Here is a 16,194-nt window from a genome sequence, read left to right as displayed (position 1 = left end):
GAGCAATCCAGCCACTACCACCAAAAAAGTACTCCTGCTATAGAAAAGTCTTGCAACAGAAATGAAGCATCAGCGAGACCACTACTGGAAACCATTACATCAATGGTAGGTAATTTATTCTGTTCCTAATGCGGTACTGGAAACGTGGCTATTGCCTTTTCAAGCCAGTGTGGCTATGCTCACTGGTACTATGACAGAGAACAGCTCATGTTCCTAACTACATGCTAACAGCTAGAAGGATTATTACTACACCTCCTGGAAAACACAGACAAGATTTGAACTGGAAGTCCCAATCTCTTGGCAATAGGTGAATGGTTTCTGTTTGCCCTCTGGAACCATGCCTATCAGATAATTTGAAGTTCCTAGGGAATCACTAAATTCCTCTAGAAACTAATTTATACTGATTTACCTCGGGCTGTTCCTAGAACTAATTCTGGGTCATGGCTCCAGGGATCTGTCAAGCCAGCACTCTAGTCAAGAGGCCAGACTACCACTGATAAGACAACTGGCTATTTCACAACACCATAAGATGTTAACAGCAACAATATAAGATTTTATCACCTCAAAAAAATGAAAATCATTAATAATGTGAAGCTGAAACTCATACAAGTTTAAAAGTCTATATTTGGGGCTTTTGCTTTCTCCATTGCAGATGAGATGACCAGAACTTTTCTATTTGCCTGGATCCAGAGAACACAACCTTTATGTGGAAGCAGGCTTAAGAACGCATTCCTACTGGGATAATTTGTGAGTGTAATTTGGACATGCATAGGAATTCAGGACCATCCCCAGCAAATTGCTCTGGAACTCAATCCTTTGGAAGGCCACACACATGACCAACACAGTCCCTTTCCTGGGCCACCTTACCCTGGTTGCTTAGCTTCTGAGGAAGCAACCCCTTCTTCAGATAAAGGGGAGGAAAGTGCACCAGCACTGATGCTGTGTTAAAATGGCAAAGCAATTTGGGAGTTGAGGTGAGGAAGAGGCATGGGAATAGTAGTGGTAGCAACCATGACCATCCAGAGGGAACGCTTGAGTGGAGGTTGCCAGAATTGTGACCATGGGCACAGTGGTGCCCTTGAGGTCTTCCCCTAGGGCTCACCAAGCCTCTGAGGCATTCCTCCCATTCAGCAACCCTTTCACCATGAGGTAGATTTTCTTTTTCTCCCTTGAAAAGTATACAGAGCCAAAGGAGAAAGTTAGAAAAATGGTGTATTTTCTCACCTCTTTCTGCTCTAAGTGATTTTCTACTGAATATGACTTTTACAGAGATTCGCTGAAAAAGTGAAGTGTGTGCATGCACTCACTCTCTCTACGGAGAGATAGATTGTGTGATTTCCTGATTCAGGGAAGGTAGAAAAGAAGTGGCCAGAGGGTGTGATGTCCACAGCACTTGCTCAAAAATCTAAATCTGTCCAGAGCCCTTAAAAAATTGAAAGTCTCCCCTCTAGAGATTCCTAGTGTGCAAATTTGCCCTGTGTCTTGCACCTGCCAGAAACAGCCCTGCCCACATTCATACTCTGGGGTAACTAACCATGTCCAAAGTAAAAATGAATCAATCAGCAAAAATATCACTAAAGGTGCATAAGAATAGTCTGAAGTAGTCACCAATTAAAATTGCCAGATATTTGCACATCTTCTAAAATATGATTAATAATAAAGCTATGAAGATCACTCTCATTCTTTTACACTCGATACATATAAACCACTCAGAAGAGCCAGTTCTTTCTTCCCTTCTGAAACCAAGCAAAGATATAATACTTTGGAAACAAGAAGCACCTTAATAGTCAAAAATGCTATATACATTTAAAGAGACTTTAAAATACCACCACTGAGGTCGCAGATTACTCCCATTAAAAATTGTCATTTCCCTCTTGCAACCACCTAGCTTGAATAGGTTTAATTCTTTTCAAGATGAATTATGACTGCAGAAGGCGGCGGGGAAGGCTGCTACACCTGTATTCCTGCCAGAGACTCTTTCAAACTAGGCAATGTCACTTATGACAGTGGTCAGTGCTGACATAGCAAGCTGTTCATTTGTATCTTAATAGCAGAACACAAAAGTGAATGACTTGCTTCTGGCTTAAATGATGCAAGATCATTATTTAATTCAACAGTACAGATCTTAAAATTTCTTCCCTGAAATATAAATGCTGTTTTAGAACACTGCCACCTACCAACTAGCTCTTTACATTTGTTAAATATGTGGCAGCTTTACAATACTGGTAGAGTGCACCATCTGGTGGTTGGAAACTGGTGGCACAATAATTCACATTAGAATGAAAAGTCATCAGGGTGAGTCTCTCTGCTGCCTGTTCACTCCCCACACCTCAGTCAATAGGATGAGATGCAATTCCGTTACTCACTTTATGGCTATCGTGGACAAAATCAAAACGAGAAGAGAGGGACACTGGGAGGGGGGAAAGGGATGGTTTAAGACAATGGGAGGATATGTGAAGGGAGGAACACTGAGGATTGGGGAAAAAACAAGGAGAAATAATGGAAATGGGTACAACACAGAGGTCAACATGAAAAAGCTAACACAACAAAGCCTTTCACAACTCCCTTCTTACAGTACTCAAGGCTTGTTTTAAATCACCACTTTCCCCCCGCTACGTCTCTCCATTGTTGTCTCCCTCTTTCATTCCTCAGCTACCTCATGTATGAGATAAAGGAGCCCTCAAATATTACTTCACTCCTGGTACCATGTATGTACAGATTCAATGCAGTAATTTAGTACTGTACAAGTATTTTATTAACAAGCAAACACCATATATGTTTACAACATCCATCACTTAACCATCCCTAACTGAATCAGCTGGCAGTCTTCAAAATTCTATTCTTAAAGGTACAGTAACATTTATCTGCAGAAGCAGGGGGGGGGAGGTACGAAAATAGGAATGAATATGAAAGTGAGGGCACGAAAGGGGCTGCAAAACAGGAGGAAATAGCGACTTCAAAATTGGGTGGAAGGTGAAAGGGGTGCTTAGTAGTTGCAACGTGTGGAGGAAGATGAGGGTGGTCTGTGTGCGAGAAGGGTTACAGAGAGAAGGCATGGGCATGGGGGTGAAGGTAAAAAAAGGGCTACAAAACATATTGATAGGGCAGACAATTCAGCAAGTAATGTGCCTTGCTGGGGGGGGGGGTGAGTGGAGCAAGCAGGAGGACAGAGCTTTCTAGTATATTTATATATTCATACCTTAGCAGCCACAATGCTCAGACCCATCCCATTTTGTTTCTTTAGTGTCACAGTGATTATCTCAGGTTCCTTCCTTAAGGGATGAGCCTACAGAAACAAAGCACAGATTAAACTCTGTATTCCACGACACTGAGCACAGCAGTAAGAATTCCTTCTGGGTATTTTAATACACTTACAGGTAATTCTGCTCTTAGCTTACTTCTACGTTGCAAAATAAAACACTTTGAATAGCTTAAGTAAAGCACTAATATGCTATGCTGCAGGAAAAATATAGTAAATGCAATCATCTGCATTTTAACTCTCTAATGCCACCCTAAATAACAAATTGCATATGGTTAAACTACAGTTTATGTCCTCTACCATAATGTCCAGAAGATAAGTACTTGCCAGGTCAGCATTATCTTGCAACAGATGACTTTCATAATCTGCACCTTCAAAATATATTGTCCAAGTTCCTGGTGAACGTGGATGAGGCGTCAATCTGCAGAAACCTAGAAGGGGTAGGGTGGGGGAGACAATTTGAGAGGTAATTTGAGAGTCCACAAAAAACAACAACCATGCAAACAAATGGTTCATTACTAAAAACAGTGTTGATCATAAATGTGACAAGTGCTTTTAAAAGATGAAGGAGGCAACACAGAATGTGCATCACATGATAATACAAATCTGGAAAGAAGACACTCCTTTTCTTGATTTAAGGGATGCCCAAATAAAATCTCCATGGCAACAAAAGTTGCTGAAATCCTGCATAAAAATAATGGCAAGAAGAGATTTCCAAACATCTAAAGACAAAATGAATTTTTCTTAGCTGAACTACAGCAGAGGAAGCATTTTTTGTCCCAGTACAAGACTGAAAGGACTAACCTCTTTGGCAAAGTGGATCTAAAAATTCTTGCAGCCCATTTGGGATGTTTCTGACAACATCACATGAGTAACCATCTTCTGGCAGAAGAAAGGGTAGCTGTAGATCAGGGTCCTCTTCTAACTGTACTTCTCTACCATCACTTCGAGCCAGCTCATCTGCGGTGTTTTCTGCCACTGCTACAACATTTTCTATTAACTCCTAGTTTAGCGGGGGGGGGGGGGGAGAGAGAGTAAATAATGCTGTACATGAGAATCCAATAATATAAAGTTTTCATTTTATACTTTAGCCACCCCAAATTAGCAAATGCAAAAGATGTATGTGATATGTTTAGGTTGATGTTGTCTGAAGCAGATACAAGAGGCAAAAGCTTTCGTTCAACTGTAGCTGTGAGCTTTAACTTTAGTTTCATCCCACCCCACCCGCAGGTGCCCTTTAAATGAAATTCTTCAAATTATTAGAAATATATTAAACATCTATGATCAACGAGTAATACAAAGGGGATTATTATACTGATACCAAAACAAGAATTGCAGGCATTCATTTTTGCAATAGGATGAAATTGATTTATACTGGATGCTACATATTTGATTAAATCTGTATTTTGAAAAGCAGGAAAAATAATGAAGGGAAACGTTAGGTTTTTAACCTACAGTTTGACTATTTAGCTCTAATAGTTTTTTTGCTCTCGCCACCCTCCCACCTACAATTCAAGAACTTCTAGCAAGCTACTCCACAGATGTATTCCTAAGAAAAATAAGAAAGTTTCATAAATAGAATACTGCAATGTGTCCCAAAATTGGAAACACAAATAAGTCCAAGAGCACTGAAAATGCACTCAAAACAATGAAGCAGATTTATGTGCATCCAATTGATATGTGATTGTGCATGCGAGCACTGCAGCAACCTGGAAATGGATGGAAAAGGGGGTGTAATGGGGCAGAGCACTGTCATACACAATGACCTGGAACACAACCCCCATGAAAAACGGGGGGTGCCTGTGTTTTCTTCCTTTTCTATGTGAGACAGAATAGGCTACTCAAGCAAAGAATTACTATCACTATTTAAAAAATGGGGTTCAGATGTCTCCAACTTTTTATTATTTCATAGAGTTAGCATTATTTTTTTCATACGCTACCCCGTAACATTCACTATATAAAAATTTATAGGGAAATTACGTTATAAATGAATGAATGAATGAATGAATGAATGTCAAGATTAACTCACTGTTGGAATAAATGGCTCATCTGGGGCACAATGATAATTTTGTAGCAAGGCATGCAGTTGTAGAGAATTGAGTTTAAAGCAGGTACTGTTGATATTTGGAATGTCTTCACGTGAATACTTATCCATAGTAAGTAAAGTAGTTGCCTGAAAAAGAAGCACAATTAGTAGAATCACCTTTATTTTATTAAGAAACATTACAGTGGACCCTACACACCAAATTGGGGAGTGGAACCCTGCTCTTGAATGAGTACACATTTTGTGTTTGAAACTCTTAGCACAGGTTTTAAAAAATAAGGCAGTTGGTACAAAACAGCTCTCCTCAGTATGGCAAGAAAACAGACCTCTCTGAGGAAAACCACATTGAAGCAATTAAGCAACTGTACACCCCAACCCTACTTTGCAGACACTGGTTTCATATGACTTCATACAGGTGGCTAAGTCTGAATTTCCATTGTTAAATTAGTAGAGGAAAATCTTCCAAGATCATGCAAGGTAAGCACTTATTTTTCCTATTACTACCAAATACCTACTTGTACTATCCTACTGAGATGACAATCAGCAGCCAGTTCCAAGCCCTGTTTTTCTGCCCAAGCTTCAATGTGCCCCAGCTGCTGCCGGATGATGGCTCCCCAGTAATGTGAACACAATCCTGAATCTGGATCAGTAACCAATCGGTTGAAAAGCCACATGTTGATAAAGTGGAACAGCTGGGAAAAGAGCTGTATGGTCAGTGCGGCGTTCACTCTACATCGCCGCAGCAGGGACATGGCGCCAGTCAGCGTATGCAAGACATCATCTAGAAGAAAAAATACAATAGTTTACTCTGCTATGCATTCCAGGTTGAGTTACTCAGTGTTAAATATTACATTATGACTGGAAGACATTAATAAGAATGATGTATTTATCTGCATAATGAAGTAATACTTGTGCTCCATTATTTTTTTAATTTCCCAATGCATAGAGTAAAAAGCAGCAACTGTCATAGGAAAACCAAAGAAAAAGGAGAAACAAAGGTAATGTCAATCTTCATCAATAAATTAAGAGAATGTGAGGATGGACAGACTTGTTTTTAGGTTCAGGAAGAGGTATAACAATTTGCGTATTATATAATGTGAGCTATTTCACATATTCCTTCCAGACAAGCCAGCCCTTAAGCATAGGAGCAGCAGCATTCTTCCTATTTGCAGCATGACTGCACATAGAAAATTTACAATAAATTCAAGGTTACCTGTCTGCACCTTTCTTTTCTAGAATTTTTATACAGTGGTACCTTGGTTGTCAAACAGCTTGGCTCCTGAACAAATCAGCTCCTGAACGCCGCAAACCGGGAAGTGAGTGTTCCAGTTTGTGAACATTTATCAGAAGCCGAACATCCGACACGGCTTCTGATTGAATGCAGGAAGCTCCTGAAGCCAATCAGAAGCCGTGCCTTGGTTTTTGAACGAACTCCCAGAACGGATTAAGTTTGACAACCAAGGTACCACTGTAAATGGTTAATGGGTCCAATAGATATGCATAATTGGTAATGTCTTTAGCACAAATATTATATTTATATTGTTGGGCACTGCCACAGAACATGGCTTAAAGAAACTGCCTAGGGCTGTTACTGGAGTTATCCAAGTGGGAAAGGTCATGCATTATTACACACAAATAGTGTATTATTACACACAAATACACGCACGGTTACATTCTAACATACAATATCGGGAAAGGTGGATTAGATGTCAATGGCTGCCATGCAGCTTGCTGATGAGGAACTCCTCACAAAGTACAGTATGTCTTATTGTACGGGCAAAAACACACTGCATTTCCCTGCAATATATAAGGTCTCCTACCGTGCTCCTCTCATGACAGTAGGCCTTATGCTTAGTACATTACATCATAAAGTGATCTAACCTATTTTAGGCCTTTGAGGATTATTTTCTTCTGGATCATCAAGAAATGCAGGCATGTAGTTGTTAAGCTCTGACTGAAGACAATGAACCAAATATCTGAAAAAAATAAAATTTTGTATAAATATTAATATTAAGGCTTCCACCCATTTAAAGAATATTTAGATTCATGAACATAGAAATTAGGCTGATGAAAACCTGCAGCCATGGAAAAAATGAATTTACCTAAGTGTCAACAATTCAACACTCAGCACAATCCTGCACATATCTCAGTGTCCCAGAGTTTACCAGGCCTTACTCCTCAGTGTGCTTAGGACTGCATCCTCACTACCTATTATTCACAAAGTTTCCTGAGCAATTTCCCAAGAAACAGATGCATTAAGAACTATTGCTGCACTAATACTGAATTAAAACAACCAAACTGTGCCAAGTCAATTCCTGTTATATTTTGAAATTGACTATGATTTTTATGGGATTGTACCCAGGGGATGTTAGGAGAAGAACAGAGATAAACAACAATCTTATGGCACTTTATTGTTTTGTTGCAACTGACACTGGAAATAGTTACAATGAGACTTAAGCTAGTGATGAATTACTTGTCCCACAGATTTCAGTGGGACTACAACGTGACTTCCTCCAGATTCAACCCAAAACTGTTAAGGAAAAAGGCGGGGTATGCATGTTTTGATGGGGTGTGTCACATTCCCCCCCCCCTTTCCAGTGGAATACTAACATATAATCTACTAGCTCAATTACACAACGCAGATTGCTTGAATCTGGAAAAATAACACCAAAAGGAGTTTTTTTTTATTTCTAATTACACAGGTCGCTTGTACATTTCACTCTTAATATAAATTAATTCTAATAAAGAATCTTCAGAATTTTTACTGTGCCCAAGTATGAGGATAAACTCCTCCTCACTTAGAGCATAATAAGATGCACACTGCACCAGTAGATAGAGCAACTAACAGATATAATAAACAAATGAATTAACCAACTTTAATTTTTTTAAAATGAAAACACTGGTGATAGCCAATTAATTATACTCTGAGTAGACCCACTGAAATAAGTGCAATAAAGTTCATTGATTTCAATGAGCTTACTCTGGGTATGACTAACATTGGATAACACTCAATATCTGCTTTTAAAGACATTTGGAAATAAGAATGTATAACTTTTCCTGAATAAAGAAAAACTTGATGAACGTACTATATACAGAAATCTGATTATCTTACTTGAATGCCATTTGAACTAGGTGTGCCAAAACATCTTGCGCATCTAAGGTGATTCGGCTAAGCTCTCGATCCTGCTTAATGAAGTTTAGCAGCTCAGATGCATTTGCCATCCAGAAAGCAAGTGACCCTGCAATATTCTTCTGTTTCTGAAAATATTTTTCGAAAAGTCGTGTAAACATCAAAAGGAAGTCTTCCTCTGGCAATTCAGCTTGCATTCATTATCAAAAGGCTCTGTTTAGATAGACCAGTACCCCCTCCATATTACCAAATATAACTCAGTTACCAGATATTTGCAAAGAATTTCTATGAAACTGTAAGTAATATATGCTGGACATCTTGCAATTGCTTAAAATTACAAGTGATATTTTAATGATAAATTATTAAATATTCCAAATGCCATTTGTGAAATGGAGTTAGCATGTTGTCATGAAATGCGGAAAGCTTAGATGTATGCATTATCTGGTAATCTGTATGTGCGCAAGCACATGTTGACTAATGCCCATTGTCACCCAGATACTGCTAGCCACTGGCTTTGACACCAAGCAACTCAGTATCGAGTACTGATCTATCTCACCATTTCCCGACCACAAATGCTAGGCCAGGCAACCTCAGATGAGATCCAAAGAACAGAACCACAGACAAAACAAAAAAAGGGAAGAAAAAGAACTTTTGTCATTATGTCTCCATACTGAAGTGCGTTAAGCAGAAATTATGGAATGCTGATAGGCTGCGCAGTCAAAAAAGGATTTTAGTACTGCATGTTCCAGCTGCTGAATGAGGGTTATGAACTGTTCAATCCAGCTGTAGAAATACTGTATTTTTACATGGAAGCAGCATGAGAAACTGAGCTAAGCCAACACAGCTAGGATCAGTTCCCAGCAATATATCCTACCTGATCAACCTGGTCTACCTCCTGGAGAAAAACGAAGGAAATCAAACAGAAGAAAGAAACTTGTGAACATTCATGGTAGTTTTCGAAATCAAACACTAAATATGAAGGCACAAGACTTATGCTCAGTCACATTAAAACGTTTCACCACCAGATGTGATACAACTGAGAAAACTTTGTGCAATCCTGCAAAGAGTAATATGGAGATCTGCTCCACAGAAGACAACAGAGCCTTTCCTTTCCATGAGAAGGCAGCTTTATACCAGACTGCCAGACATGTAGCACTGTAGCCAGGTCAGTTCAGTTTTCATATATTAAACAGAACTAGTAGAAATGCCAGTTTAAGAGCACTCTTCTATGGTTGTGAGTGTTTTATTTCCAGTAATTTCGCCACTAGAATTTGTTAAGTGACAATTAATCCATCTGATACCTACACTCCTTTTACAAAATTTGTTAAATAATCTTACAGTGCTTCTTAATGGACTCTCATGGAGTGTTGTATCATGAATTTCCTTTCTAAGTTTGGACATATGTATACCCTCAATATGTGTTTTATTATATCACCCACAAAAACCTATAAAATTGGCTGTCTTTTCTGGATTTTCACTGAGATAGATACTGCTTGTACAATAGCTTATTTTAAAAATGCTTTGAATCTAATTACTTGAATTACTATCTAGGAGGGTCTCTGCAAACAGAACTCCAGTGATTAATTGAAATTCTGAAGTTCTTCCTTCTATTTTACAGTGGACCCTCCAAATACGAACTTAATTCGTTCCGGGGGTCTGTTCGCTAGAGGCATGCTTTTGGGCATGCGCACAGCGCAATTAAGCGCTTCTGCGCATGCAGCAAAACATGCAAGTATACACTACCGGGTTTGCTGTAACCGTAACCCGAAGATTCCATATCCAGAGGGATACGTAAGTAGAGGTACGACTGTACTTCATATTTAAGAATGGATTCACATTTGACTTTTTGCCTACTACCCTGGAAATATGATTGAAGAGAAGCATAAACATAATTATAATAAAAGTTTGGCTCAAGCTCCATGGAAACTATAGAATTTCCATGCAACGATCAGCTTGAAAACTATACAGTACAATCCTATGCATGTTTCCTCACAAATAATTACTATTGTATTCATTGGAGCTTACTCCCATGTAGGAATATAGAATTACAGCCTAAATTTAACAGAGGCCAAAGGGAATATGATAGGTGTATATTTTTGAACTTAAAAATAATTACGTTTTGTATTACATTTCTGTTAAATAAAGGGCTGATCAGATTTTTGCAATCAAAGCCAAACTGATAACATTCAATCTATCACAAACTATTCCACAATCTACTGTGAGATTTGCAGATATGCACTCAAAATTGCTAAATGATGGTAGGGACTGCCATTCCAAGAAACCTAGATGCTACAATCTTGTAAAGGAAGGTGTGGAATTGTCTGCCTCAAAATGCATGGTGTGGCACAATACACTGTCTGGAAGAGTGATAGCCTAGTGCCAGGAGGCAGCAGTAGCATGTTGCTTGGAAGAGGGAATCCTAACTCCCAGCAGCACTGCGCTCACAACAGGGATAGACTGAGGGCATTCCAGGTTGACATTAGTGTCTTGTAGGTACATGCACCTGTGAGATGCTGATGACACCAACCCAGAGCTCCCCTGACCTCACCACTGCCCTGCCGCATACCAGTGCACAAGACCACCACCACCAGGAAGGTGCTGCTACCGCCCCATACAACCCTCAATCGCTGCTGCTGCCTGGAAGGTTCTACTGGCTTCAATGGGATAGATCTCCATATTATTCAGAGAGTGTAGGACAGGCAGAACTGCGTGCCAAATCTATAGCACTACTAACATAACAGGGAGACAGGTGAAGACAGAAATAGGACCATTTAAAGGAAAATACAAGTGGAGCCATAATAAATGAATTGCTTTCACAGACAAGTATGTTTTAATTGAAAAATTAAGACTTGGACACAAAAAAATAAAAAATAAAAACCCTGAGTGATGCTGCTGCTGCTGCTCACTTTGGCACCACATGTACCAAAAATAAAAAATAAAAACTGAGTGACGAGCAAGCTATTTGCAATTGAACCCCTGAATTTCTTTTAAATATAATTACTTCCAATCATTCAAAAAACAACTGTTTTTAATATGAATGCATAAATGAGCATATATAGGAGACAGTGGGTTGGATCCAGTTCCCCCTCCATTCCCCCTCTTTCTGTTCCTGAAAGTAATTGCGAACCAGAGGAGCTCCCCTACAATCCACATGCCACTTCCCACACTGAGGTTTTCTTAACTCTTCACAGTAGTTTACAAGGCATACACAAGGCTGCAAGGGGAAGGAGGATTCCATAAAAAGTGTCTTCCTCCAACAGAGCTCCATCCATGAGAATTCTGGATTCAATACATAAAAAAGAGGTGTAGCCAATGTGGGGCCTTCCAAATGTTGCTGGACTCCAACTCTAGCCTGTATGTATGGTGGTCAGGGATGACTGGAGTTGTAGTCCACCACTACCTGAAAGCATCATGTTGACTACCCCTCCTGTAGACAACAGCATGGAACCAAATTTTGAGCTCAAGACCCATGCTGGCAAAGAAGGTTACCCAATCTGAGTCCTACTCAGATTAAACCTATTGAAATTAATGGACTTAGGCAACAAATGAAACCTAAAGGTTGGTATACAACACTAGTCCTACTCAAGAGTAGACCAATGGAAGTTAATGGAAAAGACTAAGGTTTATTAATTTACTCTGAGTAGAACCTAGCTAAATGCCAATTAAAAAGCTTAAATACAGGTGCTTTCTAGTTTTCTAAAATATCTGACATAAAGATCTATACACAAGTAAGAGAATCCTGTTACTGATCCTATTTTTGTTTTAGAGGACCTTGATTAGTTTTTTGTTTGTTTGTTTTACACTACAATTGAAATCATTTTGTGTGGCATTTATAAACTGCCCTGTGATATCCATTATCATATTGGCTATGTGATTGCAGCCACAGCTATCAAGTTAAACAAGCCTGCTAAAAGCGAAGTATTTTTGGTAATAAAAAAAAGTTAAGCTATGAAAATGTATTCACAGAAATTCTCTTAAAACTGCAGCTCACCTGTATAACTCCTTCCATCATGCTCACCATCTTGTTGACTATTGCAATGACTTTGTGAGTACGTTCAGCAGGACTGATGTCAGGTCTGTACTGGCTTGACAATACATACCGACATGCCATATACAAAACGTATGTAGGAGACAGCTTAAAATGAACTGTTGAGCTATTGGTGTAATTTATAATGGCAGACAAAAAGGAATCTTCAGCTGCAAAAACAAGATAAACCAAGATCAGATGATTTCTAACTTGTTCTATTTATAAGCAAGGTTTATTCCATGCCCTTCACCACCAAGTCCCAGGATGGGTCACAGAATATACAATTATATAAACAGCTTAAATCATTTCAATTATAAAACACATAAAACTGTTCCAAGTGGAACAGAACAATATAGATTCAGCAAAAGAGGTTGGTCCCTCAGTACAAAATACCTTAACTGTCAAAGGCCAAGGTAAAGAGGTGCATCTTCAACATACAGCAAAAGGTGTACAAGGAAGATGCTGGACACATTTCTGTGGGGAGGAAGGTCCACAATTCAGGGGCTGCTACAGAGAAAGCACTCTCCTGGGACATCATACCCTCCATTTCTAAGGGTAGCAAGAAGTTCTGAGAGCTCTCTCTGCATATCCAAAGACCTCTGAAGATGGTTTTGCAGATACTTGGGGCCTAAGTTGTTTATTGCTTTAAACTGCAATGTGAACACCTTGAATTGGGTTTGGAAACAAACTGGCAACTAGTGCAGCTATTTCAAAACAGGGGTTATATGAACCCCAACCAGTAATCTGGCTGCTATATTTTGGATCAGTTGATTATCTTAAATTGTCTTGCAGGGCAGTCCATATAGAACACACTGGCCTACTGCGAAGTGTAGAGTGGCCAGATGTTGCTGTAATTTGCAGAGCAGGCCACTGAAGAATATGGGCCACTACAGTATACTGATTTGCATGAGGCTAACTTTTTAATAGGTTGAGATCTTTATGCCAAAGAAAGTGTGACTTATCTGAACTAAGAAAAATACCTGGGAGTGATTCTTGTAACCTTTGGGGGAGGGTGTAGAAATATTTTGAAGGTACATAAAGGAACCTTCCGACAAATGGCTCTGCAAATATACAACTTCAGGATTTTTTTCTCTTAATTTTTTTTAATTATTATTTTCAACAAAATTTATATACCGGTTGATTTTAGTAAAACCTAAGTAGTTTATAAGTTTACTTAGTAATACCTAAGCAGTTAAACTTCCAAAGTAGTTTAAAATTATTGATAAAACCAGTGCCTTTATTTAGCGCGAGAGCTGCTTCTATTTCTGACTTCATCTCTTACTTCTACTTTGTGGTCCCGTGGGAAAGGCATAGGATTGATAGCTATAACCTTTAACAACTATTACACTTTGTAGCATTTCACTGGCTTTTGTAAGGAGTATGACTGGGACTGAGGGGAAAATGTGACCACTGTAACTTTTTGAACTGCTTGCATATTTGAAGTTATCTATAAGAATGAAATAAAAATTGTTAATAAAAAAATGTCACACCTAACCAGATTTTGTTTGAAATGTTAATACTTACAGCTTTCCCTGAATTCAATGCTTGCAGGTAATATCAATTCAGGTCCATGTGCGTCCTGAGGTCTACAGACAGAAAGCAGATCTTTAAAAGTCCAGTTTAAAGAGTGAAAATTAATTCCACTATCAAAAGATACAGACTTTTCCAAAGGCTTCACTTCTGGGACTTTATACACCATTTTTGTTCACATGAACTGAAAAATACAGTACGGGGGGGGGAATATTGATTCTCCCCTCTTCTTGTTAGATTCACTCTCAAGTTCTACTTGATCATTAACAAGATAGATCATGAACTGAAGGTCTGCATTATAGATGAATATGAAATTTTAATGAATTTGCAGTGCACAAGGCAGCCTGTCAGCTGCTGTAAACAGCTCATGTTACACACACAGACCCCTGCATGAGGCTACATAAAAGAAGAACGAGAGGTTAGCTTACTAGCACCACACTAAATCCACAGGTGCTACTACAATGTAATAGATACAACCATTCCGAAAACTATGTTTTTATGAGACCCGGAAGGCTGGGTCATATGCAAGTAGGTCACTTAATGAATGACTAATAGCTTAATATGTGAACTAATGTGACATAAAGTGACAGGGAAAATTAACTATGGTTTTATACTTTAAGCAGCCCGTTATCACTTTCAAATGTGTAAACCAGAGAGTCTCTGGTTACAAGATGAAGTATGTGTCTATTACGGAAGCGACATTTACTATGGTCTACTGACTGGAGGGCAAGCCATTTTTTTCAAATCAATCGAACAGCTCCACATGAACAGAAGTTATTAATATTACAGTTGCTGTATAAGGGATTATTATGATGACTGGAATGTCATGGAGATTAATAAGATTTTGGAACACAGAAATAAAGTAAATAATCAAGCCATCAATCCAAGCATGCGGGAAGCAACTTTATCTAAATTATATAATTCAGTATTCAAATGATTGGTAATAATTGTATTATAAATTGGTATTGTTATAATGAGGCTATTATTGATTTGTAATTGAAAACTAATAAAAATTACAGTGGTGCCTCGCAAGACGAAATTAATTCGTTCCGCGAGTCTTTTCGTCTTGCGATGTTTTTCGTCTTGCGAAGCACGGTCCGTCGCAACTGCGCCTCTTCAAGCGGCTTTAAGAAAAAAGCGAACAAACTCGCAAGACGTTTTCGTCTTGCAAAGCAAGCCCATAGGGAAAATCGTCTTGCAAAGCAACGCAAAAACCGAAAAACCCTTTCGTCTTGCGCGTTTTGCGTCTTGCAAGGCATTTGTCTTGCGGGGCACCACTGTACTATTTTAAAAAAATCAATCCAACAGTACTACCCTGCAACTTGAAACCTTATGTGGTCATACTTTTCCATTACCAGTAAAGGTTGCCCCATTTTCTCCAGTAACACAAGCCTATTGCCAGCCATTTCAAAATATGTACTGAGTTTAAATCAGAAATAAGCATATATTTCTCTTGACATTGCATAAGAAACTGACAACCTGAAAATGCCCATTTGAAAATAGATGCAGCAAGTCGTTTATCATCATGCTCTCTGCTCACTAACCTCTTTCAACTCAGTTAAATTTGTACTTGGGAACATTTAATTAGATCTGCCTTCATTCCCTCTTTTGACCATAATTTAATATGGCAATGGCTTCCCCAGCTATTCTGCTGCCAGTTACACTTAAATATATGTCTGAGTTGCACAACTCCCCACCCCCCACTTTTAAAGCAATATAATGACTGCCTTAGCTCAGACAGATTTCACAGTAAACTTGAATACAATCTGAATCATGACTATTGGCAGGACTATGAAATTGTGATTCATGTTTTGCTATCTCTTTTACATGAGAAATTCCTGAAGTGGTTTGAAACCTAATACAGTACATTATTCAAAACATGTAATGCTATCTATGGCAAATGTAGTTCTGAAAGTGCAAAGGCTTTCCCCAATCCAAATAATGCAAAAGGCCCACTTGTTTCTGAAAAGTTGTATTATCCTATTACCACACCTGCATCTAAAGATTTGCCAGACAGCCTGATATTTATACATATTTTAATGCTCTTTTGCTAAAAATGAAATGCACCATGTCTTGCTTTATTCAAAAAAACCAACACCCATGGAATCCTTTGAAATCAAATATTTTGCCTTAAAAATATATATATTAAACAATTCTGCATCTTACATCTACATCCTACCATATTCTGTCCTGCTTTTGTAGTA

At 38.7% G+C, this 16,194-nt stretch overlaps 1 protein-coding gene across 6 annotated transcripts in view; it reads right to left on the bottom strand.

Moving 5' to 3' along the window:
* AFDN (afadin, adherens junction formation factor) overlaps positions 1–16,194 on the bottom strand; it is a 90,477-nt gene that overhangs the window by 25,220 nt on the left and 49,063 nt on the right. For 3 of the 6 annotated variants that reach the window (XM_053382404.1, XM_053382407.1, XM_053382408.1), the window contains 10 exons: positions 13,985–14,046; positions 12,425–12,630; positions 9,308–9,328; positions 8,416–8,561; positions 7,185–7,279; positions 5,819–6,084; positions 5,289–5,432; positions 4,064–4,262; positions 3,587–3,690; positions 3,200–3,286 (listed from right to left, as the gene is read on the bottom strand). In XM_053382404.1, coding sequence (XP_053238379.1) covers positions 3,200–3,286; positions 3,587–3,690; positions 4,064–4,262; positions 5,289–5,432; positions 5,819–6,084; positions 7,185–7,279; positions 8,416–8,561; positions 9,308–9,328; positions 12,425–12,630; positions 13,985–14,046 — 1,330 coding nt within the window. The remainder of the gene's footprint in view (positions 1–3,199; positions 3,287–3,586; positions 3,691–4,063; positions 4,263–5,288; positions 5,433–5,818; positions 6,085–7,184; positions 7,280–8,415; positions 8,562–9,307; positions 9,329–12,424; positions 12,631–13,984; positions 14,047–16,194) is intronic. The other 3 variants (XM_053382405.1, XM_053382406.1, XM_053382409.1) reach the window with 1 other exon arrangement.

The sequence above is a fragment of the Podarcis raffonei genome, chromosome 3, assembly GCF_027172205.1.
Source record: "Podarcis raffonei isolate rPodRaf1 chromosome 3, rPodRaf1.pri, whole genome shotgun sequence".
Classification (NCBI taxonomy): Eukaryota; Metazoa; Chordata; class Lepidosauria; order Squamata; family Lacertidae; genus Podarcis; species Podarcis raffonei.
Note: the sequence above shows the minus strand (reverse complement) of the source record. Positions and strands in the feature narration are given on the sequence as shown.